We start from the raw sequence: 26906 nt of genomic DNA, 5'->3' as shown, positions 1-26906 counted from the left end.
GCTGGAGAGATGATTCAGGGATTAAGGTACTTGCCTACAAAACGTGATGATCCAAGTTTGATTCCCCAGCTCCCACCTGAAGCTAGATGCACAGTGGCACACGCGTCTGGAGTTCATTTGCAACAGCTGGAGGCCCTGGTGCGCTCTCTCTCTCTCTCTCTCTCTCTCTCTCTCTCTCTCTCCTCACCCCTCTCTCTCTCTCCCTCCCTCTTTCTCTCTCTCTCTCTCTCTCTCCTTGTAAATAAAAAATAAATGATGGACTGGAGGGATGGCTTAGCAGTTAAGGCACTTGCTTGCAAAGCCTAAGGACTCAGGTTTGATTCTCCAGGTCCCACGTAAGCCAGATGCACATAGTGGCGCCTGCATCTGGAGTTTGTTTGCAGTGGCTGGAAGCCCTGGCATGCCCACTCACACTGTCTCTCTCTCTCTCTCTCTCTGTCTCTAATAAATAAAAATAAATAAATGAATCAATGAAAATCTCCCCCAAACCCCATTGGGCATCAATCACCCCTTTTCAATAAGCCACCCACCTTTCCTAAGATTCCAGATCACCCCATGAACACATGGTCATCCTGACATTCCCCTGGTCACTGAGCACCTAATTTGTCCCTCTTGGCAAGATGAGTTTATTGGCAGTTAAGGGTCACGTGCTAAAGCATAGGGAAGTCTCTTGAAGGGAGGAAGATGGAGAAAGACCAATCCCATGCTGTCCACCACTACTTCATGTACTCTAAGGAGATCCTAGCAGATGCAGAAAATCCCTTTCTTTTATACACAGTGGAAAGGCAGGTATATAACATGATATCCCAGGCAGGAAGGGAGGGTACAGCCAGCAGAAAGTTTAAAATGCCTCATTTTCTGCAGAAAGGTAGTAATTCAGACATCAACCATACATTGCAGAACGTAAGCCATGTCATTTGCTATCCAAGAAGGGGCTAGGAGTGCCCAGAGAAGATGACGGGGCTGAGAGCAAAGACTTAAAAAAAAAATCATTTATTTATTTAATTTCCAAGCAAAGACAGAGAATATGGGCACTCTAGGGTCGTCTCTTGTTGTTGCAAACAAACTCCAGACCCATGCGCCACTTTGTGCACTTGCCTTTATGTAGGTACTGGGGAATCGAACCTGGGCTGGCAGGTTTTGCAAATGAGCACCTTTAACCACAGCCCGCTCCCCAGCCCGAGAGTGAGGACTTTTGTTTGTGGTGTGTGTGCTTAGGTAGCTTAGGACCCAGAGCCATGACTGCTGAGCTGAAGGTTCTGAAACCCAGTGTGCAGATGGAGAAATTGAGTCTGTGCCCAACCAAGTCCATATCAGGTGCATGATCCCCTGACATAGGGTTTTTTTAAAAAAAATACTTTTATTCCTTTATTTTTTTAATGATTTTTTTCTTTATTTTTATTTATTTATTTGAGAGCGACAGACAGCGTGAGAAATCCAGAGAGAGAGAGAGAGACAGAGAGAATGGGCACGCCAGGGCCTCCAGTCACTGCAAATGAACTCCAGACGCATGTGCCCCCTTGTGCATCTGGCTAACGTGGGTCCTGGGGAATCGAGCCTCGAACCGGGGTACTTAGGCTTCACAGGCAAGCGCTCAACCGCTAAGCCATCTCTCCAGCCCGTGACATAGGGTTTTGACACTGGCCTTGACAAGTCCACTCTTTAGCATGTGGAATAGGAATCGTGATGCCTGCCTTAATAGGATTCGTATGAAAAATCAGAAATACCACCCAGTAGCCAAGCAAACCTTGCACAGGAATGGAGTGTTGAACACACGCTAGTAACCGCAGCAATACTGGCTAATTTAGAGGTTCGGTCACTTAGCCAAGACCACTGGGATTTGAACCCAGGCAGTCAGGTTCCGGAGGCAGCTCCCGAGGGTTCAGTTGGCTTTCCCAGGGCCAGATCACTGCTGCCAATCAAGAGAAACAGACCTAAAGCCTGTGAGTCCTTTCTTCCTCTTCTCTACACACCACTGTGGCTAATTGTGTGTGCCTGAACTAACATCCTCCCACCCATGGAATCAGCGGGACACTGGGTGGCTCTGTGTGGCACCCAGGAAGGAAGGATTCCCTTCAGCCGCAATCTGGATCTGCAGTGCTATGCTGGCATCAGGTTTGACTGGAGACGTCTTTATGAGACTCTCCATTGCCACAGTGTGGTTTCTTAGCTGCTTAGACTCTCCCCTTGCCAATTTTGTCAGGGCTCCCTCAAAAGCCAGTCGTCCACTTGAAACTCAGAGGGGACAGTCTGGAGAAGCTGGACCGTGTCCAGTCATCAGGAGTGGCCATTTCCTCTCCCATGGGAACATGCATCCATCACCAGTCAACAAGATCTCTTCCTGTTTCTGACTGGTCTCTGTTGCTGAAGGAGGATCTCCCCGAGGTGTCTCACCCGTGGAGGTAGAGGAGAATTCTTTTTTCCTAACATGGAAGCTGAGGAACATCCAAATAGTCTGTTTCACCTGGCAGGGAGCACATACCTTTAATCCCAGCACTGGGGAGGCAGAGGTAGGAGGATCACTGTGAGTTGGAGGCCACCCTGAGAGTACATAGTGAATTCCAGGTCAGCCTGGGCTAGAGTGAGACCCTACCTTGGGGAGAAAAGAAAAAAGTCTGTTCGCCTGTGAAAGAAGAGGGAACCCCCAACTCCCTCCTGAGCAAAGGTTTTTAGTGGCTGGGCGGGGGGGGGGGGCTAACATGAGGAGGAGATTTCTGCTCTCTCCAAGCCTGGGAAATGCCTCATCTTCTAAGAAGCCCTCCTGGATTACTGCCAGAAGAACTGTCCTTTTTCTGTAGGCTTCTCTGACTCACTGACAGCAACCCTGCTTTACAAGGTGGCCTGGGTCCCTTGGGCAGTGGACCCTCTTCACTTCCTTCTCCATTCTCTTTCCCTGTGCGGTGTCACGCCATCTTATCCACCCTTGGCACACCCCTCGGGGCGCTATCTCAGGCAGTCCATGCCAGCCTGTGTCCTCGCTCAGACCTGGCTCTGCTCAGCTTGCCAGTCAGGCAAACAATTACAACGGAATCACACAGGGTGGCTTCTGGTTAGACTTGCTTCCTCCCCCACCCCTAGCGGTCCTTTGAAAGTAGCCAGAAGTTAGCCCCATGGACTCCTCCAACCCTGAATGTCACAAGGGCCAACCTGAATGTCTCAAGACCTCCAGGGGATCACTTCTTATATAAACTGCCAGTGGGTCATCATGTTCATAAAATCGCCTTGGGGGCTGTGCCTCTGGGCTTCTAAGAACATTTCTTTAGCCAGAATTTAAACTCTACATAGAAAACTTGATACCCCAAGGAGGCACATGCATCTTTGTTTGCAGTGGCTGGAGGCCCTTGCGTGCCCATTCTCTCTCTCTCTCTCTCTCCCTCCCTCTCTCTTTCTCTCTCAAATAAATTAAAAAATTAAAAATTTTAAAAAAGAAAACTTGATGCCCATGAAAAGGAAGTTGACAACAAGGACTCTATTTCAAAGCAGTTTCCTCTAGCACCCAGGTGGACACGGTGCACAGCTGGATTTGCTCTACCACACATTCCTAAGGAACCCTTAGTCTCGAGGACCCCCTGAGAGGCTCAGAAACCAAATATCTGCCTGGGACCACTATTAACGGAGTCTGAACATCCCAGACAAGTGGCCACCCTTGGCTAATATCTCTTCAGTGACAAGAAACTAATTTATCGCTAGCAAGGCAGTGTTAGATCACAGGCACACTGTCTCAAAGATCAAAACACACCCCCTGAGGTCCCTCTCCGCTCCCTGTGTTGCCTTGAGAGCTGACAGCTGCTCTCACAGACACCTGAGTTCTCTCCCATCCCCTGCTGCTAGCAGGGAGGACACCCAACACCCCTGTCACCTGGGGTCCAAGGTAGCTTGATTCAGGTAACATATCAGGGCTGCAGACATGGCTTAGCGGTGAAGGTGCTTGCCTGCAAAGCCTAGGACTCATGGTGGACTCTCCAGGTCCCACATAAGCCAGACGCACAAAGTGATACAAGCATGCAATGCTGCACATGTGCACAAGGGGGCGCATGTGCTTGGAGTTCGATTGGAGTGGCTGGGGGCCCTGGCACACCGGTTTTCTTCCTCTCTTTCCCTCTCCCTCTTCCTCCCTTCTCTCACTCTCTTTCTCTCTCATAAAAAGGCCAGTCTGTTGGGCTTGCCTCAAAAAAAAAAAAAAAAATTACAGAGAGAGATAACATCAAACAACCCCACTCCCTATCCAGGGTCTCTGTGACCGCCCTCACATGGTCTAACTCATATACCTGCAGAGTACAGGTCACATATTAACTGAGCCTGCCTCCTCTTGTTGCAAAACATCCCATGACCTCAGAGACCTTTAAGAACAGAGACTTCCTTTGTCTGGTGGGCTGAGTCTCTACCTCAGACCCCAGCTATATGTGGACGGAGTTATTAAAGATCACGTATCTAGCCAGGCGTGGTGGCGCACGCCTTTAATCCCAGCACTCTGGAGGCAGAAGTAGTAGGATCACTGTGAGTTCGAGGCCACCCTGAGACTGCATAGTGAATTCCAGGTCAGCCTGAGCTAGAGTGAGACCCTACCTCAAAAAAACAAACAAACAAACAAACAAACAAACAAAAATCACATATCTGAATCCATCACTGCTTCCCTCTTAAAAAGTGACTCCTCTCCCTCCCCAGTCACATAATAAGCGATCCTTTGTTTTTACCAATAGCAGGTGGAGTCGTGAGGCATGGACTCCTCTAAGGACCCAGAAAGTGGCTATGGACAATGGATATGGATTTACAGCCATAGAAAATTGACATGCACCAAAAACCAACAGGTCTGCCCTACAGAGTGATATAGGAGCTCCTTTCTTGCTGCTGGGACCAAATATCTGACAGACATGACTTAAGGGAAGGGAGGGTTTAATTCAGCTCACAGTTCCATACGTCACGGTGGCTGGTTTATCACTTCACAACCAGACAAGGGTGGCCCAGACAAGTGGCCACCCTTGGCTTGTGCAGCATTATACCATCCTATCTATTCCAGAGTCTCAAAGCATGGGAAGAACAGGAAGTAAGGCTGGGCCATAAAACCTCAAGGTCCACCCCATGCCCGCCTCCCCCCAGTGACACACTTCCTCCAGCAAGGCTCCACCTCTTAAAGGGCCCACAAGTCGCCCCAAATGTGCCACCATCTGGGTACTAAGTGTTCGAACGCATGAGCCCAGGAGGGGCATTCCATTCAAACCACACCACTCAAGGAATCAAAAGACATCCCCCCCCTCAGTGTCCCCCATCCTCAGTGAGCATAGCTAATGGCATCTGGTGGATCTACGTTGAGCCCAGTACACAGCCAGAGAACGTTCCAGCTGGGTGTGGGTATCCATCGCCCAGCTGAGCCTGTAGGCTTGGAAGGGAAGGGCTCCCACAGCTCCTTTTTTTAGTTTATGTTCAAAGAGTGAGGACAGGGTGGCCCGGCCATTCTGGGTCTTTATTATCTTACTTCCTCTTGTCCCAGGGAAAGCCCTGCCACTAATTGTACATCTTCAGCCTTGTCTTGCTTTCTGCCCAAGCGCTCCCCGAGCTAGGCTAATCTTGGACGCACAGAGCTCCAGTTCCACACCCCCATGGCGAGACGAGGAGACACCAGCCCAGAAGCTGGAAAAACCAAAACCGAACTTTCTGAGTTCTTTGAGCTGGTTAGTGTGTCAGGAACAGGAGGGATGTGAGGCAGCGGCACGGGCAGCGTGCCAACTCATAGCTGCCATCAGTGTACACAACAGTTGGGCGGACCGTGCAATAATGTGGTGACTCCAGCGGTGCGGATACAGCACGTGGTGAAAGTGTGTGGACATGGCGTTCTTGAACCCCGACGCTGGGACACAGAGGCAGGGAATCTAGTCCAGTGTGTGCCTTTTCCAGGTATGGAATCTGAGGGCCAAAAAGAAGCAAAGGGTCCAGAGTTGCAAAACAAACTAGAAGTTATGCTGGCAGTGGAACTGAGGCCTGTCCCCAAGTCTACCCTCCAATGAATCCCTTCTTCTCAATTAGTCTCTCTTCTATTTTAATTTCACCATTTTTTTTTTCATCTAATGAAAGTCTTGTGTAGGTAGTGTCAGGCATTGTAAGGTTCTTACAAAAGCCCAAGAATAATGCTGGTGCGGGCCTATAATTTCCACACTTGGAAGGCTGGATCAGGATGATTTTAAGTTTGAGGACCAACCTGGGCTGCATAGCAAGACCCTGAGAAGAGACAGAGAGCCCCAAAAATGATGAGAATGGGTTAGTCTGAGCAGTAAAGGCAATATATAAGAGTAGACACATTTCAGAGGAACTGAGCAGTTGAACTGGCAGGATTTGTTGATGGGAAGTGAAGGGAAATTATGAGGAACAACTTCTAAGTTTCTGACGTGAGCAGTCAGAGAGGTGGGGATACCATTCCCTGAGATGAGGTGACTGGGGAGAAGCAAGCTTGGTACGCAAAGCCAAGGGCACCCTTTGGTCCCAGGAAGTGTAACATGCTACATTACATCCATGTGAAAAATAGCCTGATTGTAACTGAGCAATTGATAGTGTGGCTCAAAGGGTGGGCTTGAGCTGGGCTGGGGTGTAATACGGGCTTCTTGATAGCCTGGGCCACTGTGAGGTGAGGGGAGACAGTCGGCGACCCAAACCCTGTGTGCTTGGCCAGAGCCTGGCTCAGCAAAGTACCACAGGTTTATATCTGCAGCCGCATCTCCTGAGATTCAGTTTTCTATTCAGCAGCAGCAGTGTGTGTGTGTGTGTGTGTGTGTGTGTGTGTGTGTGTGTGTGTGTGTCAAGCCTTTATTGTACTTTAAATGAACTTGTGTTACAAACATTGTCCCTATCAATTGATCTTCATACTTCATAGCATTTTTTAAAATATTTTGTTTATTATGTATTTATTTATTTGAGAGTGACAGAGAGAGAAAGAGGCAGAGAGAAAAAGAGAGAGAATGGCTCGCCACAGCTTCCAGCCACTACCAACGAACTCCAGATGCGTGCGCCCCCTCGTGCATCTGGCTAACGTGGGTCCTGGGGAATGGAGCCTTGAACTGGGGTCCTTAGGCTTTACAGGGAAATGTTTAACCACTAAGCCATCTCTCCAGCCCCTTCATAGCATTTTTAAATGCTGGTGGAAGAAGTCAGGTTGTTTGTTAGTTTGGTTGGTTGGTTGGTTTTTCGAGGTAGGGCCTCACTCTAGTCCAGGCTGACCAAAAATTCACTCTGCAGTCTCAGGGTGGCCTCGAATTCACAGCGATCCTCCTACCTCTGCCTCTTAGGTGCTGGGATGAAAGGCGTGTGCCACCACACCTAGCAAGAAGTCAAGTTTTGATCAATTTCCCAACCTAGAGAAAAGGATACGTGATAAGACAGGTAGCTTTCTTCAAACGGTGGCTCTTCCTCCAGAAGGCGGTGATCCCAGAATCCTCCACAGGCATGAGATGGTTCTCTGGGACTGGGAGGGAAAACTATGTTAATTACAGCAATTTCTGTGTGTTGTTTGCTGTTTGCTGTTTTCAATTTTCAGGCCTGTTTTCAATGTGTTTGATACTCTGCTTAACCAGCACATAGGCGAGTTCCCGATTCTTCCCTCAAAGGGATCGGGCCATCGCGGCTCTCGCTGATGCTTTGCGCTTCCTCTCCTCTCCCTCTCTGGATTCTGCCACAGGCGCACCGCCTGCCCTGGCAAATGCTTGGTCTCCCCGGCACAGGCGGAGGTACCCCCCCCCCCCCATGCTACCCTACATGCAGCCCAGCTCTGCCGGTTTCTGATCTAGAAAATTCATCTGCAATTGCTTTGGGGGACTAGCGGTGGGGACGGAGGTCACTGTGCCAACTACTGCTATCTACCCAGATTGTGACACTGAGAGAATGAGGATGACAGACTGTGACAGGATAGAGGGAAGGAGGCCTCACTGGCACAGGGGACAGGGTGAGGAGAATGGCCTATGACCCTTCTCAGGACCTTCCTGGAAGGACACAGGTCAGATGATTCCCTCCAGCCGCTTTGAACATGTTCAGCGTACCCGTTAGGCTCTCAGGGTCTGCGGGACCCCCGACTGGAATCCATCAGTGGGAATGTCCAGCCCTTTCATTAGTCACACGAAGGCACATCGTTGATCCCAGTATGCTGGGGTTTTTCATATATAGGGTGCTCATGAGTCCCCACGAGTGCATATAGATCCCAGGGAATGGAGCTATGGCGACCGTAGCCTCCAGGGGACCTGGCCTTGCTTCTCTCCCCCTGTGCACTCAGAGCCACTGGCTGCCAGACGAGAGGGTGTGGGCTGGGACCTGCTGCTTCTCCAATGAGATAATTTCCCTGTGAGAGTCCTCTTCAGGCCAAGGAGAGAGGTGACGCCTTTCCAGAGAAGCCTCCCCCTTAGCTAACCCCTTCTCCCTTCCTTCCCTGGCATTGCCTGGCCAAGTTACCCCCCACCCTGCCATCCTTAAGCTTCACCCTTTCTGGGGCCTCCCTGGGGAGAAGTCACCCCTTCCTCTCTGTAGACCCTCCCCCAGCTTGTCATGTGTGTACAGCCCATTTTTCCCCCCGTGCGTGGAGTTCTGTACCTGCAGGAAGGCTGGAAGCCTTAGGTACAAGGCCCATCCAGAGATGGGTCCTGTCTTGCTTGTTGGCAACAGACAGGAAGGAGGAGGGAAGTAGGGGAAGAAAAGAGAGAGAGGAAGAGGGGAGGAATGGTGGTTAGCTGGTGATATGGGGGCTGGAGGAATATGAAGTAGAAAGGGCGCCTTGTTCTTTTTCCCCTTCAGAGAACGCCCTGGGACAAAATGCATAGTAAGCAGAAGCAGGAGGTCCCTGAGGCTGTCATCGGGTGAAGAATTAAACTGCTGCTGAGTTGATTCAAGTCACTAGAGCCCAGGGTGAGCTTTGCGACAATAAGCAGGGAGTGTGCTTCCTTCTCCTGGGGAAGACCCAGGTGGGGGCAGGTTTGCTCTAAAGTACAGGAGGCTTTCAGAGCCTAGTGGTAAGAAGTGACTGGCTGTCACCAAGCCTCCATCTTCCCCACTCCATGGCATTCCCCTGACTCACAACAGACAGGCTGAGTCATTGTGAGAAACAAAAATGCAGCTCACTTTCAAAAGTACTTCGAAGGCTGGAGTAATAATGACTTAGTGGCAAAAACCCAAGGACCCAGGTTCAATTCTCCAGGACCCACGTAAGCCAGATGCACAAGGTGGTGCACGCATCTGGAGTTCGTTTGCAGTGGCTGGAGGCCCTGGTGAGCCCATTCATTCTCTCTCTCATAAAGAAGATATTTTTTTAAAAATAAAAAGTAAAGAACGAAAAGTGCCTTGACGCTGAGGGACAGTTGTGTTGGACCGAGTGCTGGGGAGGAGCAAAGGAATGCCCTTTGTCCTGGAAAGTGATCTGATAGAGACTTGCAGGGAAAAGCCATGGTTCATACCCAGGGGACCTCCCTGGGGCTGGTGTGCAGTCTTCTCCCCTCTGAAGGGAGATGGGGCGGAAATGAATTCGGAGAGAAAGGAACAGATTCAGGACATCGGGGCTGGAAATGATTTAGCCCACCTGGGAGACTGACGCACAGAGAGAGGAAATATTTTTGTTCAAGGTTTACAGAGCCAGCCAGTAGTAGAACCAGCAGAAGAATCCAAGTTTCCTAATACCCCAGCCTCATTCTTAGCTCCTGGGAAATGGGCGCTCAAGTCCGCTTCTCTCGGCCTACAACAAACCGCTTCAAAGTCAGAAGTCCAGTGACTTGGGATGTAGCTTAGTGGTAGATCACTTGCCTCTCTTATACACAAGACACTGGGTTCAATTCCTAGTATTGCCAAAAAAAAAAAAGAAAGAAAAGAAGAGAAAAAGAAAGAAAGGAAGGAAGGAAAGGAGGAAGGAAGGAAGGAAGGAAGGAAGGAAGGAAGGAAGGAAGGAAGGAAGGAAGGAGGAGGAAGGGAGGGAAAAGGAAAGAGAGAAAGAAAGCCCACTTTTTGCTCTTCAACCTTGTCACTAGCTCAAATGCCAGAACCCCTCTCCCCTAAGTGTGTACAGTCCAAAAAGATCCCAGAGAAGGAAAGTCTTTAGTCACCCCAATGTACCAGTACCACACTGTCATATTTTCCAGGGGTGAGTGGGCACTGTTTGGGAATTATTTGGGGGGGGGAATGCCCCAAAAGGCAGACAGTTTATTTGGGCAGCAAGTGGGCAATCAGCGGTTGGACGTGGCCCCACGTTGCAGCTCATCCTTCATCTTGATGGTGTGGGACTCTTGCAGGCATAGTGATGGCCCTGCCCTCTTGTTAAAGATCTCATTGTGGCTTGAGCGGCATAGTCCAGCTTCTTCGGCACGAGCCTGGGCTTTCTACAGAAAGGTGACCACACTGCCTGGCCTCCCACCAAGCTCTCCCACCCCAAACCCCCATCTTTCTGATGTCTGATGTATCCAGAAACCCCAGCCAGGAAAGCAGGGCCCTGCCGCCAGCTCTCCAAGGCGCAAACAAGGGGAGAGGGAGCTGCCTGCATTGTACTGAGCATGAAATGATGATTTCCTTTCATCCTTTCCTTTGGCTTGGGAATGCAAAATATTATCTTTTTTTTTTTTTTTTTTGCCTAGAGATTTCCCTTCCCAGATGAGTTTGGATCTGGCCAACATGAAGATGAGCTTACATTCTTTCCCACTGCCTGGTCTCCAATTCTCAATTGTTTGCAGAGACTCGAGACAGATGCTAGTGTGCTGACAACTGGAAGTCAGCCGTGTGTTTGCCCAGAAGAATGGCTGGACGCGTGCGGGCAATGCACCTTAGCTGTGGGGCTGGACGCTCTCGTTTCACAGATGGGGAACCCAGGGCTAGAGAGTCCCCCATGGACACACACCAAGTTCATGACAAAGCTGATTAGAACTCAGATGTCCCCACCCTGTCCAGACTTCTCTTGGCTTCTGTTCACACTCTGTTGACTTACAAACATGTCCCTTGGCCCGCTGAGCATGGTGAGGACTATGAAGTGATGACTTACCCAAGTGGGCATGTCCACTCTCCAGCCCAGAAACTGGAGCCCTGTCCAACCCAAGCAGACACTGACTGATGCCCAGAATGATAGAGCACGTCACACCGAAGTGGTAGAAAATAAACAGGGGTTTGGGAGAAAGGCTGGTGACCTTAGCAAACCCCACCCTCTCTGCTCGAGTCTCGAACTCAATACAGCGCCTTGAGAAATATGCTCCAAGGGGACTGGAGAGATGGCTTAGTGGTTAAGGTGTTCACCTATGAAGCCTAAAGACCCGGGTTCCATTCCCTAGTACCCATGTAAGCCAGATGCACGTGGCGGCACATGCATCTGGAGTTGGTTTATAGTGGCTGGAGGCCCTGTTGCATCCATTCTCTCTCTCTCTCTCTCTCCCTCCCTCCCTCCCTCTTTCTTGTCTCTCTCAAATAAATAAATAAGTGCCAGGCGTGGTGGCACATGCCTTTAATCCCAGCACTGGGGAGGCAAAGGTAGGAGGATCGCCATGAGTCTGAGGCCACCCTGAGACTCCATAGTGAATTCCAGGTCAGGCTGCAGTAGAGTGAGACCCTACCTCAAAAAAATAAAATAAATAATTTTTAAATATATGTATATGTTCCAAGGAATCCTAAGGTTTCCCTAGAAGTGGAAACTATTCCTTGTTCCTACCACCAACCTCAGCCTGTGATGTTGAAGCCAAGACGAGTCCGGACGGGGTGGAGAGATTTGAGTTCTAATTGCAGCTTTGCCGTGAACTTGGCTATATGTCCATGGAGAATCACTGTGTCTCTCTGGGCCCCAGGTTTTCCATCTGTGAAATGAAAGAGTTCAACCCATGTTGAAGGTATACCACTGGCATGAACATGTCAGTAGATTCTCTAGGATATAAACATACAGACACACATACATAGGTGTATATATGTAGTGTGTGTGTGTGTGTGTGTGTGTGTGTGTGTATGTTATGTAAATGTAATATATAATGATCCTCTCTAATAGCATATGCCTGCACAGTGCCTTTGACCCCATGATAATTTGCCTGCTTGGGGCTCCTGTTCCATGGTGACTTGTAAGAGAGGAGATGAGATAAAGGAGGCCTTCGTGCCCCAGAAGCTCTGTGACTACCCAGAATCCACACTGGGCAGGTTCTGTCCGGCTGTCTGGGTGTGTGTCTATCTGCATCCACCTATGAACCTGAGTTCTGTTCCCCAGTTCCCATGTAAGCCAGATGCACAAGATGGGACATGTGTCTGGAGTTTGTTTGCAGCGGCTAGAGGCCCTGGCATATGCATTCTCCCTCTCTCTCTCTCTCCCTCTCAAATAAATAAATAAATAAAATATTTAAAAAAAATTTTTTTAAAGGGCTGGAGGGATGGCTTAGCAGCTAAGGTGTTTGCCTGCCAAGCCAAAGGACCCAGGTTCAATTCCCCAGGACCCATGTTAGCCAGTTGCGCAAGGAGGCGCACCTGTGTGGAGTTTGTTTGCAGTGGCTGAAAGCCCTGGCGTGCCCATTCTCTCACTCGCTCCCTCTCTCCCTCTCTCTCTGACTCTAATAAATCAATAAAAATTTAAATTTTTTTTTTTTTTTGGTTTTTCAAGGTAGGGTCTCACTCTAGCCCAGGCTGACCTGGAATTCACTATGGAGTCTCAGGGTGGCCTAGAACTCACAGCGATCCTCCTACCTCTGCCTCCCGAGTGCTGGGATTAAAGGCGTGTGCCACCACGCCCGGCTTTAAATTTTTTTTAATTAAAAGAAAAAGGAGATGAGAGATAGGAATAGGACAATTACCTCGATGCTCCCAGGCCAGCTGGTCTGGTAAGTGCCGTGGTGAACAAGGGACCCCACCTCAAGCCAGGTGGAAGGTGACAACTGACACCCAGCACTGTCCCATGACCTGCACACGTGGGCCAGGGCGTCCACACCCAGACGCACGTACACAACAGAATGAAGCACTCACCCAGGAGCAATGGGAGGAGGGATGGGCAGTGAGAGAAGTAGCAGCGTATTGGGGGAGGGGAATATGTTCAGAGTGCATTAAATAGTGCATGGGAATGGTCTTATGTAGCCCAGTGCTAAAATAAAAAGATTTCGGGCTGGAGAGAGGGCTTAGCGGTTAAGCGCTTGCCTGTGAAGCTTAAGGACCCCGGTTCGAGGCTCAGTTCTCCAGGACCCACATTAGCCAGATGCACAAGAGGGCGCATGCGCCTGGAGTTCGTCTGCAGTGGCTGGAAGCCCTGGCACGCCCATTCTCTCTCTCTCTCTCTCTCTTTCTCTCTCTCTCTCAATCTATCTCTCTCTGTCATTCTCAAATAAATAAATAAAGATAAACAAAACAAAATTAAAATAAAAAGATTTCAACAAGAAATGGCATTCAAAATATATTTTTAAAACACTGTAATGATGAAATCAGCTTAGAACAGCACTTGGTGTTGGGTATCTGTGTAGTTATCTTTACTATTGCTTATTTTATTTTATTTATTTATTTATTTACTTTTGGTTTTTCCAGGTAGAGTCTCGCTCTAGGCCAGGCTGACCTGGAATTCACTCTGTAGTCTCAGTCTGACCTCAAACTCACAGCGATCCTCCTACCTCTACCTTTTATTATTGTTTTTAATAATAATAATAATATTATTATTATTATTATTATTGTTACTACTATACTATTTGGTTTTTCGAGGTAGGGTATCCCTCCAGTGTAGGTTTACCTGGAGTTCACTCTGTAGCCTTAGGATGTCCTCGAATTCACTGTGATTCTCCTACCTCAGCTTCCTAAGTGCACTGGGATTAAAGACATGCACCACCATGCCTGGCCTAGTCTTGCTATCTTGGTTGCAGGGGATCATCAGTACCTAACTCAGGGATCTGGAGAGTAAATTAAGGCAGAAGTATCCACTAGGAGCTGGTTCTGAGAGCAGTCTCGGGAGATGAGAGGCTCCCCATGGAAAGGTGTTGATTAACGGCTGCTGCCCAGATAACCTGAGAAGAGAAAGAGGCAGGCTTGATTGCCAGCGCAGAGTCGCGGGCACCGTGAGCAGCCCTCACTAAGGGCCCTGCCAACTTGGACAGATGACTATTTTGGGTAGAGGCAACTTCAGAGCTGGTCCTTCGCACAGTGGAGCGCTCAGTTACAGTCCTGAGCTGCCTCAAAGAAGTCCTGGTGGAGACAGGTATAGCCCCATGATGTCACCTTCCAGGACAGCTGCCAGCTGTGCTCCTAAGGAGAGAAGTAAACAGTCACCTCGTGGGAGGAGGGATCATCAAGCAAGATCAGATGTGCCCTGAGGAAGTGAGGGAGGAGGTGATGATTGTACAGGTAAAGAGCAAAGGGTCATCAGGGCCCCAGGCAGAGGAAGGGCAGTACAAAGGCCCTGAAGAGAAAGAGTGCATTTGGGGACAATAGGAACACCAAAGCCAAAAGAAAACTGGACCAGGCTGAGGGTCTTTGGGTCCATGGGAAATTCTGTACTCTCCTAAGAGCCCTGGGAAGCTGTTTGGGAAAGGGAAGAAAGGCGATAAGAATGGTCCCTCAACGTGAGGACGCTGGACAGACACTCTTTAAACTGTCATGAACCACTGGGTTAATAGTCACCAGACTTGGGCTGGAGAGATGGCTTACTGGTTAAGGCACTTGCCTGCAAAACCAAAGGTCCCAGGTTCAATTCCTCAGTACCCATGTAAAGCCCGATGCTCAAGGGGGCGCATGCGTCTGGAGTTCATTTACAGTGGCTGGAGGCCCTGGCGCACCCATCCTCTCTCTCTCTCTCTCTCTCTGCTTCTTCTATTCTCCTCCCCCCCCCTTTTTTAATGGTTTAATTTTATTTATTTGACAGAGAAAGAGGGAGAGAGAGAGAATGGGCACATCAGGGCTTTCAGCCACTGCCAACAAACTCCAGATGCATGCACCCTCTTGTGCATCTGGTTAACGTGGGTCCAGGGGAATAGAATCTGGGTCCTTTGGCTTTGCAGGCAAATGCCTTAACCACTAAGCCATCCCTCCAGCCCCTACTTTCAAATAAATAAATAAATAAAAATATTTTTTAAAGAAATAGATTAATCTGAGGTTGGGGAAATGGCTCTCAGTAAAATGCTTGTCTCATGAGTGTTAGGACCAGGGTTCAGATCCCCAGCACCTGTGTAAATTCTGGGCGGCATGATTTCCTGCTTGTAATCCCATCACTCAAGGAGGCAGAGACAGAATCCCCGGAGCACGCTGGCTAACTAGACTAGCCAAACTGGTGAGGTCAGGGTTCAAGTGAGAGACCTGACCAATAAATAGAAGAGGAGACAGGGGAAATAAGGAGAAAAAAGTTACTGGAAGAAGCAAGATTGAAGGCAGGAGTAACGGGGCAGGGGCGCTGTCTTTTCTCATTATCTGTGAGGCCAGAAGTTCCCTAGTAGAGAACCTGGCTCTTCCATTCAGACTGTGTCTCGGAAAAGTAGAGTTTATGCCTCCTCTATTGACTCACAGACTCATTCCGGGTTGGGGCCAGACCTCTTCCACCAGATTATGCATGTGCTTTCCCAAGTAGGATGGATTCAACCACCTCATATCGGGGGGCTCTTTGAGGACAGGGGTGTCTGCTTGCTTCCCAGCCCCTCTGTGAGAGAAGACTTGTCAGCAGCCATACCCCTAAACCTTCACCTCCACCCTCCTGACTCCCGTTGCTCTCCGTCCTCCAGGGTTCACGGACGCCTTCAACATGGACACCAGGAATCCTCGGATCATCTCTGGCCCCAAGGCCGCTTTCTTTGGCTACACGGTGCAGCAGCAAGATGTCAGTGGCAAGAAGTGGTGAGTGAGAGCCACCCTGGTACCATTTCCCAACCAGTGCCCACCTTCCCACCATGGGCCCAGCAGCTGGCCAGCCTGACCCCTCACACACAAACTGTCCTTTGTCCTGTGACTTGAGTCCTTGTTCCAGCAGCTCAGAGGCAGACAGGACCCCCCCTCCCCCACAATGAGACCTTGAGCACACAATGTCTCAGGCCCTCTGTCTTCTCATGTATGACATAGAAATGCGGGGGGCTCCGCTGGATTATGTGACATGGGGGTGGGGGGGGCAGGCCTTGGAGCCGCTAGCTAGCGCCCCCTGTGGGTTCCTGCGAGTGGAACAGAACCTCTGCCATCCACTTGGAGTACTGCTGGGTGTCGATGTGAGGGTGACCTGCAAGCTCTGGGAGGCAGTGGCCGGACAGGGGAAGGGAGTGGATCAGAGTGGAGAGAGAGCCAGAGAGGATCCAATACCAGCCAGGCATGGTGGCGCACACTTTTAATCCCAGCACTCAGGAGGCAGAGGAAGGAGGATCACTGGAAGTTCAAGACCAGCCTGAGACGACATAGTGAATTCCATGTCAGCCTGGGCTAGAGAGCGAGACCCTACTTTGGAAAAAAAGAAAAAGAAAAAGAAAAAATCAAGGGCCCTCTAGTCATGGCAATCAAGAGGAAGGAAACTTCCATCTCCAATTTTCTAGTAACTTGCTTATAGCATAGTTTATCGTATAACCCACTCCTCTGTCAGACGTGCAAGCCAACGGCATCTTTAGTAAACTTGCTAAATTTACTAAACCATCTGCCCAGCCATCCCCACAAGTCAGTGCTATGACCAAATACCTGACATGAAAAAGCTGAAGGGAGAAAAAGGGTTTTGTTTGTTTGTTTGTTTGTTTGTTTTGTTGTTTTTCGAGGTAGGATTTCACTTTAGTCCAGAATGACCTGGAATTCACTTATGTAGACTCAGGGTGGCCTCGAACTCAATCCTCCTACCTCTGCCTCCCAAGTGCTGGGATCAAAGGCGTGCGCCACTAGGCTAGGCTGGGAAGGGTTTCTTTTGGCTTCCGGGTTGAGGTTCCAGTCCATCGAGGTGGGGAAGGCGTGGTAGTAGCGGGAGGCGTGAAGCAACGGTGACATTGTGTCCACAGTCAGGAAGTAGGCAGCCACGAATCCAAGTGCTTAGCTCACCATCTCCTTTTCATGCAGCCTAGGTCGTCAGCCATGGAATGGTGCTCATGGCAAGTTAACCTAACGTAGGAAATCCCTCGCATGACTTGTCCAGAAGTCTGTTCCCATGTCCATCTGCAACCCTGCCAAATGGCCAGGCAGGAACTCACCATCACTAGTACTGTCGCCACCCCGAGCGGGTCCCCTCATGCACACACTCGGTTCTGGTTCTGCCCGGCTGACAGAGGGCAAGCCCTTCCATCTTCCAGACCTGTGCTGGGCTTTCTAGACACCCTTTCTGGAACATTCTAGAACACTGGCCGCAGGTGGTCCCTTGCCCTGCGTTTCCCAATCTGACCCCTGCCTACCCTCCCTCCCTCCCTCCTCAGCCTCATCCACAGTCCATCTCCTCGGCTCAGCAGTCTCTTTAAGTGATGCCATCTGGCTCTGTGTGCTCTCTGCGCCTTGGCACAAGCCTTCCTCCTGGGATGCCCTCTCCTGCTCCCTGCTGTCCCCACCATCCCAATCTAGCTAAATTCTTCCTCCTCCTCTCTCTCTTCTCTTTCTCTTCCCCTTCCTCTTCTTCTTCACCTCCCTTCTTCATCCCTTCCTTCCCACTCCTCTCTTCCTTCTCTTTCCTCCTTGGGTGTAGCCGTCTTGAGCGCATGGCCCGCTGAACTTTTAATACTTCCACACCCAAGCAGTCCGCTCCCCAGACAAGATATACATACAGCATATAGCGCCTTCCCCGCCCCCCGGCTTTTTTGCTCCCCTCTTCAGTCAGCGCCCTGCAGGGAATTCTTATTCTGACTCCTGTCACCATAGATTCGTTTGCTGTTTTGAACTGCTCGTAGGTGATGGGATCACACTGCGGGACCTCATTTCTATCTAGTCTCTTTTGTTGTTGTTTTCTCTTTTTTTTTTTTTTTTCTGTATTTTCTGTCTGTGAGGATCAACATGGAACCCAACGTATCACACTCCCCGCTTTCTCACTGTGTGCGGCATCTCACTACTACGGCGTTATTTACTCGACTATTGGCAGACACTTGGATTGTTGGAGAACTAACGTTCCTCCTGTGTCTTTGGGTGGGTGGGCACCCTCATTGTTCGCTGGGCCTTTAACTCGAGGTGTAAGTTGCTGAGATAAAGCATGGACATCTGGTTCATTTTAGTAGGATCTGCCAAGCATTTTTTCCCCCCAAAAGTGCTTTACCAATTTAAACTCTTCTCTAGTAAGACAAGAGAGATCTACTCATTCCACATCCTCACTGACACGCGGCATTGTCCCTTTGACTGTAGCCATCCCGGCAGGACAGAGGGCCGCTGGCCGTGGATCTAATTTGCATTTCTGTTTACTAATGAGATCGAGCGACCTTTCATTAAGTTACTGGGCATTTTGATAGTTCACTCTGTGATGCTTCTGGGCTTCCATCCCTAGCACTGCTTAAATTAGGTGTGGTGGGGCACACTTGTAAGCCAGCATTTAAGAGGTGAAGGTGAAAGGATCAGTAGTTCAAGGCCATCCTCAGCTACATAGTGAGTTCGAGGCCAGCCCGAGCTACATGAGACCCTGTCTCAAAAACAAACTTTAAATAAGTTGGGACTGGAGAGATGATGTAGCAGTTAAGACACTTGCTTGTGAAGCCAAAGAAGTAAGGTTCGATTCCCCAGGACCCATGTAAGCCCAATGCACAAGGTGGCACATGTGTCTGGAGTTAGTTTGCAGTGGCAGGAAGCCCTGGCATGCCCATTCTCTCTCTTTCTCTGTCTCTCAAATTAAATTAATTTCAAATAAGTCTTGAAATAGGTGTGTGAACTCTCCTCTCCTTATCTTTGACAAGATTGTTTTAGCTATATTAGGTCCTATACACTTCCAGAGGAATTTAAAAACCAGCCTTCCTATTTTCTCCAACAAAATGTGCTGATATTTTGATTATAGTTATACTAAATTTTGTAATTGCTTTTTATTTTTATTTATTTATTTAAGAGCAACAGACAGAAAGAAAGAGGCAGAGACAGACAGAGAGAGAGAGAATGGGCATGCTAGAGCCTCTAGCCACTGCAAACAAACTTCCAGGTGCGTGAGCCACCTTATACATCTGGCTTACGAGGGTCCTGGGGAATCCAGACTCGAACCGGCGTCCTTAGGCTTCACAAGCAAGCACTTAACCGCTAAGCCATCTCTCCAGCCCATTGATTATAGTTATACTAAATTTATAGATCGATTGGGTGAGAAGTGAAATTTTAGAACGTTCAGTTTCCTGATGCATGGCTGTGTATCTCTTATTTGTTTGGCTTTTTAAATGTTTCTCCATAATGCTTGGAAACTTTCCATGTGAAAGTCTTGGCTATCTTCGATTACATTGATTCTTATATATTTGTACTCTGTGATATTAAGAATGAAATGTTCTTATTTTGTTTTCTTTTTTTTTTATTTTTTTGGTTTTTCGAGGTAGGGTCTCACTCTGGCCAAGGCTGACCTGGAATTCACTATGTAGTCTCAGGGAGGCCTTGAACTCATGGCAATCCTCCTACTTCTGCCTCCCAAGTGCTGGGATTAAAGGCGTGCGCCACCACGCCCAGCTTTCTTATTTTGTTTTCTAATCTGGCTGGTGCATAAAAAATACAAATGACAGGCTGGAGAGATGGCCGTGCTGCTCCGTCTCTCTCTCTCTCTCTCCTCGCAAATAAATAATAAAAATTTAAAAATACAAATGATGTTTGGATATTTGTATTGTAGTTATTACTCCTAATAATTTTCTTGTGAGTGCTTTTGGATTTTTTATGTATCCAGACAGACCATCCAACAGAAATACAGTTTTGTTTCTTTTTCCCCAATCTTCATAGCCTTGTTCATGTTTTGGTCTGCTTGCAGTAGCTGGAACCCCAGTTCAAGGTTGACTGGAAGACAAAATACTTAACTCTTTTTTCTGAGTTCTGTTCCCAGGGAGGAAACCTCCAATGTTTCATAGTTAAACAAGATGTAGTTTAACCATTTGTTTATTGTAGATATCTGTTAGTTAAAGTAATTTTCGTTCTGAGATTGTTTTTGTTTTTTTAAAGCATGAACAGATGCTCAAGTTTATCAGATTGTTTTTTCCTGTAACAATTTAAAGATTACCTGATTTTTCTATAGTTCAAAACATTGATTAATTGGGGGATTTTTTGTTTGTTTGTTTAGAATGAAATGAGACTTGCATCCCCAGGATAAATCTTACTTGTCTTCTACGTTACTATGTACTCTCCTACACATAGTCTAGGTAATTTTGTTTCCATGACACGTTTGTTGCCATTTTGTTTCATGAGATATTGGTCTGTAAATTACTTATTATGTTCTTGTCAGGTTGTGGCCTCAGGAAAAAATGTGCTGAAAACTGTTCTCACTTGCTCTCACCTTGTAGAACATAAGATTTGTGTTAATGGTCCTTGAAGTGTTTGGGAAATCAACCAGTACAGCAAGCGTCTGGAGTTTTCTTTCTGGGCAGATTTTCAATTGAAGATTCAAGTTCTTACAGATAACAAACTGTGAAGTTTTCCTTTTCTTGTGTTCATTTTAATAATGTGCTTATCAAATGATTTGTCCATTTCATTCAAGTTTCACCGATGAAGTTTTATTTGCTGGCCTCCTATTTCTATTTGATCCAGAGCCTCATCCTCATTGTTAAAAAGATTTCATTTATTTACTTGAGACAGAGACAGAGAAAGAAGCAGACAGAAGAAGTGAGTATGGGCATGCCAGGGCTTCCTGCCACTACAAACAAGCTGCAGGTGCATGCACCATCTGGCTTTTTGTGTGCACTGTGGAATCAAACCCAGACCGTCAGGCCTTGCAAGCAAGCGCCTTGAACTGCTGAGCCATCTCTCCAGCCCCCACATGCTCTTTTTTTGGGGGGGTGGTTTTTTGAAGTAGAGTCTCTCTTGAGCCCAGGCTGACCTGGAATTAGTCTCAGATGGCCTCAAACTCATAGCAATCTTCCTACCTCTGCCTCCCTGAGTGCTGGGATTAAAGGCGTGTGCCACCACACCCGGCTCACTTTCATTTCTCTTACGGGTAATTCACTGTGTCTCTCTTATTTATGATTTGTCTTGCTGCGGGACTACCAATTTTAATATTTGCTAAAGGGACTGGGGAGATGGCTCCGTGGGTTAGAGCCCTTGCTGTACAAGCCTGAAAGCCTGAGTTAGATCCTCAGAACCCATGTGGAAAAAAAAAAAAAAAAAAAAACCAGGAATGGGCCAGAGAGAGATGACTTAGTGGTTAAGGAACTTTCCTGCCAAGCCTAAGGACCCAGATTCAATTCCCCAGAACCCACATAAGCCAGATGCAAAAGGTGGCACATGTATCTGGAGTTCGTTTAGTTTGTTTACAATGGCTAGAGGCCCTGATGCACCCATTCGCTTGCTCTCTCTCTTTCTCTCTCTGTGTGTGTGTTTGTGTGTGTGCTTTAGTCTCTCTATCTCTCTCAAATAAATAAAAACAAATAAATAATATAGTTCAGTTGACACCTATCCATCTGCCACCCTTGTCACATGTGACATGCCTGTTTATCTCATCTGGCTTTTATTTTTTCTTTTCTGATACTCTTTTGGATAGTTTGAATGCTTCTTCTTGTCTGAGATTGGCATTTTGGTCACACGCTTTTTATTTTCTGGTGCCGAGGATTGAACCCAGGGCCTCATGTCTGCTATCCAGACACCCTACCCCTGAGCTATATCTCTAGCTACAGATGGACCTGCTGTTACTAACCTTTAACAGCTCAACCTAGAAAATACAATACATAGTCTAGATTAGTTTTTTAAATATTTTATTTATTTATTTATAAGCAGAGAGAGAAAGAGAATAGGCATGCTAAGGCCTCTAGCCACTGCAAACAAACTCCAGATGTACATACCATTTTCTGAATCTGGCGTTATGTGTATAATGGAGAATCAAGCCCAGGTCTTAAGCTTTGCCGGCAAGTGCCTTAACTGCTGAGCCATCTCTCCAGCCCTAAATTAGTATTTTTGTCATTTCTTAATAACCCAAGACTTCAGAGTAGTTTGATGTCTGTAAGCTATCCTATTCCTTGTGTTATTTTGTCAGATAGTTTATCTTTGCATCTGTTATAAACTCCACAGGCCTTCAAACTAGCTAAATTCTTATCTACTTACTTACATACTTATCATTTCTGATGCTCTTCATTTTTTAATATTTATTTATTTATTTATGAGAGATGAAGAGGCAGAGAGAAAGAGAGAATGGGTGCACCAGGGTCTCCAGCTACTGCAAACCAACTCCAGACACATGTGCCCCTTTGTGCATTTGGTTTATGTGGGTCCTGAGGAATCGAACCTGGGTCCTTAGGCTTCATAGGCAAATGCCTTAACCACTAAGCCATTTCCCCAGCCCACTCTTCATTTTTTAATATTTTATTTTTATTTATTGAATAAAGAGAATGGGCACCCCAGGGCCTCTAGCCACTGCAAACGAACTCCAGATGCATGTGCCACCTTGTGTGATCTGGTTTATGTGGGTTCTGGGAAGTTGAACCTGTCCTTAGGCATCACAAGCAAGCACCTTACCCATTAAGCCATCTCTCCAGCCCATTCATATTTTTTATGCAATTCTATGCTTTTGCTGGGTACCATGTTTTTTTGTGTTTTTTTTTTGTTTTGTTTTGCTTTGGGTTTTCTGTTTTTTTTTTTTTTGCCAAAAATCTTATCTGCTGAAAATGGTTCTTCAAGTTCTGGGAGTTGGATTTTTTTTTTCTTGTTTATTTTATTGTCTGTCTGAAATATCTTTATTTCACTCATTGTTTTTGTAATTTTTTTTGATGAGAGAGAGCAAGAGTGAGAGAGAGAGAATTGGCATGCCAGGGCCTTGAGCCACTGCAGTCGAACTCCAGACGCACGTGCCACCTTGTGCACATGTGCAACTGTGACCTGCACGCTTGCGTCACCTTGTGTGTCTGGCTGACATGGGACATGGAGAGCTGAACATGGGTCCTTAGGCTTCACAAGGAAGGGCCTCAGCCACTAAGCCATCTCTCCAGCCCTCACTCTTATTTTTTAAATATTCTCTCTCTCTCTCTCTCTCTCTGGAGGGGGGGGGGGCACATGCATGCCACACATGCCAAGGCACATATGTGAGGGTCGGAGGACACCTTCCAGTATCAGTCTTCCCCTCCCACCTTGTTTGGTGCGGGTTCTCTTCTTGTTCACCACAGCACACGCCAGGCCAGCCGCTCCAGAAGCGTACAGAATCCTCTGGTCACGGTCTCCCCGATCTCACCATGGGAGGGCGGGGATCATGCTCACTGCTGCATCTGCTTACTTGGGTTCTGGGGATCCAAATTCAGGTCGTCAGGTTTGCCCAGCAAATGCTTTAACCCACTGAGCCTTCTCCCCGGGTCCCTCATTCTCATTTTTATAGTGTATCTTATTCTAAGAATACAACATTAGGCTGGGATTAGAAATCTTCTTTCCTGTTCTTTTTCAAAAAAAATATTTTTAAGTGTTTATTTTTATTTTTTTATTTGAGAGAGAGACAGAAATAGGCAGGCAGAGAGAGAGAGAGAGAGAGAGAGAGAGGATGGGTGTGCCAGAGCCTCCTGCCGCTGCAAATGAACTCCAGATGCATGTGCCTGCCTTGTGCATCTGGCTTATGTGGGTCCTGGAGACTCAAACCTGGGTCATTTGGCTTTGCAGGCAAGTGCCTTAACTGCTAAGACATCTCTCCAGCCCCTCCCCCCAAAAAGTTTTTAAGTATTTATTTATTTATTTAAAAGAAACAGAGAAGGAGAGAGAAAATGGGCACTCCAGGGCCTCCAGCCACTGGACATGACTTCTAGACACATGCACCACCTAGTGCATCTGGCTTATGTGGGTCCTGGAGAATTGAACTTGGGTCCCTTTGCTTTGCAGGCAAGCACTTTCACTGCTAAGCCATCTCCCCAGCCCTTTCCTGGTCTTTTATCACATTCAGTCTCACATCCTCTGAGAAACCTCCTCTGACCCTCCTTTCCCACTAAGCTTGCCCTGCAGAAGTTAATATTTCCTTTTGAAAATATTTATTTGCAAGCAGAGAGGAAAGAGAGAGAATGTATATGCCAGGACCTCTAGCCATTGTAAACAAACTCCAGATGTATGCCTGGGTACCAGGGAATCAAACCCGGGTTGTTAGGCTTTGCAGTGGATAGAGGCCCTAGGGAGCTCAGAACGCACTTTGAAGGTTGAATCAATGACATAAGCCTCTCTCCACTGACCTGGACACAGGGCACACAGTGTCCATTTCCTTTCCAAGGTCTGAGGATCTAAAGATTAAACTGATGGGGTTGGAAATGCACTCAGATAGTAGAGCGCTTGCTTAAGCATTCACAAAACCCTAGGTTCAATCCCCAGTGCTATATATTCCTAGCAACCCGTAGGGAGACCCATGATCCCAGCACTTGGGAAGTGGAGGCAGGAGGATCAGCAGTTCAAAGTCATCCTTGGCTACATAGCAAGTTTGAGGCTGTCCTGGGCTACATGAGGCCATGTCTCAAAAAACAAAAAGTTGGATGGGGCCAGGTGTGGTGGCGCACACCTTTAATCCCAGCACTCAGGAGGCAGAGGCAGGAGGACCACTATGAGTCTGAGGCTAGCCTGAGATTACGTAGTAAATTCCAGGTCAGCCTAGGCTAGAATGAGACCCTACCTTAAAAAATCAAAATAATAATAAAATGAGCTGAATGGATTTTTCCATGATAGAACTTAATTTCACCAATATTTGCTTATTAAACATCTGTGAATAAGTTTACAAGGCTCTGCAAAATATTGGTATGAGCAAGGCATGTTTTCACTCTCAAGTAAATCATAGAGCATTAAGTAGACAGTACTCAATATCCTTGAAATAATCTAAAAGTAATACAAGACAAAAGATGACCTGGTATTAATTACCATCATTGTAAGGTCACTTTCTCCATGAGGGCTTTCTGGATCCTTCTGTCCTGGAATGACTTCTCCCTGGGCTTTCTTTCTGAATGTCACTTCTGAAGTTATAAGGGAGCCACTTGGACCCATAGCCTGTGTTCCCCATGGGACACCAACTTCATCTCCCCTGTCACGGTGCCTTGCCATGGAAGACACTGAGCTGGGCTCTGAGAAGAGGAACCCCTGGCTGGGCCTCCTGGGAGACCTCTGTGGAGAAAGGAGGGGAGTTTGCACAGTATCTTGGAAGGTGCGCTGGAATCCGCTGTCAACTGCTTTGGCTGCTGAGTGTAGTCCAAGCCTATGGGAGGGAGGCTGTGCCCTGTCATCCCAGCACTTGGGAGGTGGAGGCAGGAGGATCAGAAGTTCAAGGTCATCCTTGGCTACGTAGCGAGTAGCCAGGCAGGTGCCTTGACTGCGCACCCGTGGCTCCCGGAAACGGACTTGTTTATTTACTGCCACAGAGGAGCTCAGAGCAACATGGGGTGGGGGGGTCTCAGGTAGCTGTGCTACATGTGGGGTGGACAGCAGCCCCCCCCCCGGCCTTTCAAGAGGCCCCGTCCCCACTTATGAGGACAACAGTGCACATCCTACTTGACTGATCCACTTGCTGCTTTCCCCACCACCGTCCCCCACTTTCCCTGTCCTGCAGGCAGCCTTCAAGGGGGCGGGGGGGGGGTTACTCACACCAAGTTCTCTGTGAGTGTTGACTGCGGGAAGATAAGCTGCTGATGGCAGTGTCATTGGAGGGACACTGGCATGCTCCTGGTGGAGCGTGTTGAGTGGCAATGTACCGGGAGGTGCCTCAGAGGAAAGGGCAAGAGCCACGGCTTAAAAGACAAGACTGCCACTGGAGGAGGACCTTGAGGGAAAACTCTCAACCCTCTTGAACTTCTGATCACCCACACATCAAGGGGAAGAGGATACCTCCATCTCTGGATCTGGGCAGAGTCAATGAATATGAAACGTGAACCTGTATTCAGCAAAGCAGAAAATAATGATTGAGTGGCTGGCTGCTGCATGGTTGAGGGGGTCCCATGGACCCAGGCTCCCCTTGGCTCATGGTACAGATCTGGCTGCCAGCCTGCCCACACCCCGCCCCGACTCTAGACAGAGCTCATACCCCTAGTCTGTGTCTCCTGGGCCCAGGCATCTGCATTGCTGGGAGAGCCCCCCACAGGACGCAGGTCCTCTGAGCCTCACCATTTGCGCTGTACCACGGGTGTGAGACAGGGAGACACGAGTGAGATGGCATCATTCCAGACCTCAGCATGGCCCGAGGTCTTCCCGCCAGCCTTCCGCTGCCCACCACCAGCACCCGTAGGAGACCTCAGCCCGCAGGCAGAGAGCCTTCCAAGTGCCAAGGACTCAGTGCCCTGAGGGGAGGACTGGTGGATGGGGAGCTGGATGAGAAGGTGGCCAGGTGACCGCTCTGCAGCTTTAGCCCTTCACCCTCTGGCCCGCCGTGCCCAGCTTGGAATGCTCAGTAGGCGCAGCCAAGAGCCTGGCGATGCCACAGACATCTTGAATAGCTTCTGACGTGCCTCCGTCTCGGCAACAATAACAGCACTCTCAGGCACACAAAAAGGAAAAGAGAAAACAAATTCCTCTGGGGCTGGGTGTTCTCTGGCCCCTCCTTTGTAAGCCCTGGTGTATTTTCAGAGAAATTCAATCCACATGAGTCGAGTGTGTTTACATTGAAGTGATTAAGTCAGCTGGTCCAAGGACCATTTAATGGCCCACAAGTCCCACTGCGGGCCTGCAGGGGACCCCAGCCTGTGGCTTCTGCAGCAGGAAGCCTCCCAGTATCCGGAGGAGATGAAACCGGCCTCCAAGGGGTCACAGTTCGTTCTTGAAGCTCTCTTCCTTAAAGGAGATGCCTCAGTCTCTCCTTTCTACCAGGCGGAACATTCCGCCTCTTTCCCCCGTGAGTATTCAGGGAGTAGCAATTCCAAAAGGGGGCACCTTTAAGGCTGTGTGGGCTTTCAGAATTCAAGGTCAGGTGAACTGCCTGGCACATGTATTATTTAGTTTTCTCATGACTGTGG

At 48.3% G+C, this 26906-nt stretch overlaps 1 protein-coding gene across 1 annotated transcript in view; it reads left to right on the top strand.

Annotated features, from left to right (window-relative positions):
• The window catches only part of Itga11 (integrin subunit alpha 11), a 131733-nt gene that overhangs the window by 13493 nt on the left and 91334 nt on the right, over positions 1 to 26906 (top strand). Inside the window, exon 2 of the mRNA XM_045160360.1 lies at positions 15654 to 15765. Coding sequence (XP_045016295.1) covers positions 15654 to 15765 — 112 coding nt within the window. The remainder of the gene's footprint in view (positions 1 to 15653; positions 15766 to 26906) is intronic.

This window comes from Jaculus jaculus, chromosome 10 (genome assembly GCF_020740685.1).
Source record: "Jaculus jaculus isolate mJacJac1 chromosome 10, mJacJac1.mat.Y.cur, whole genome shotgun sequence".
Taxonomy (NCBI): domain Eukaryota; kingdom Metazoa; phylum Chordata; class Mammalia; order Rodentia; family Dipodidae; genus Jaculus; species Jaculus jaculus.
This window is presented reverse-complemented; position numbering and strand designations above follow the sequence as displayed.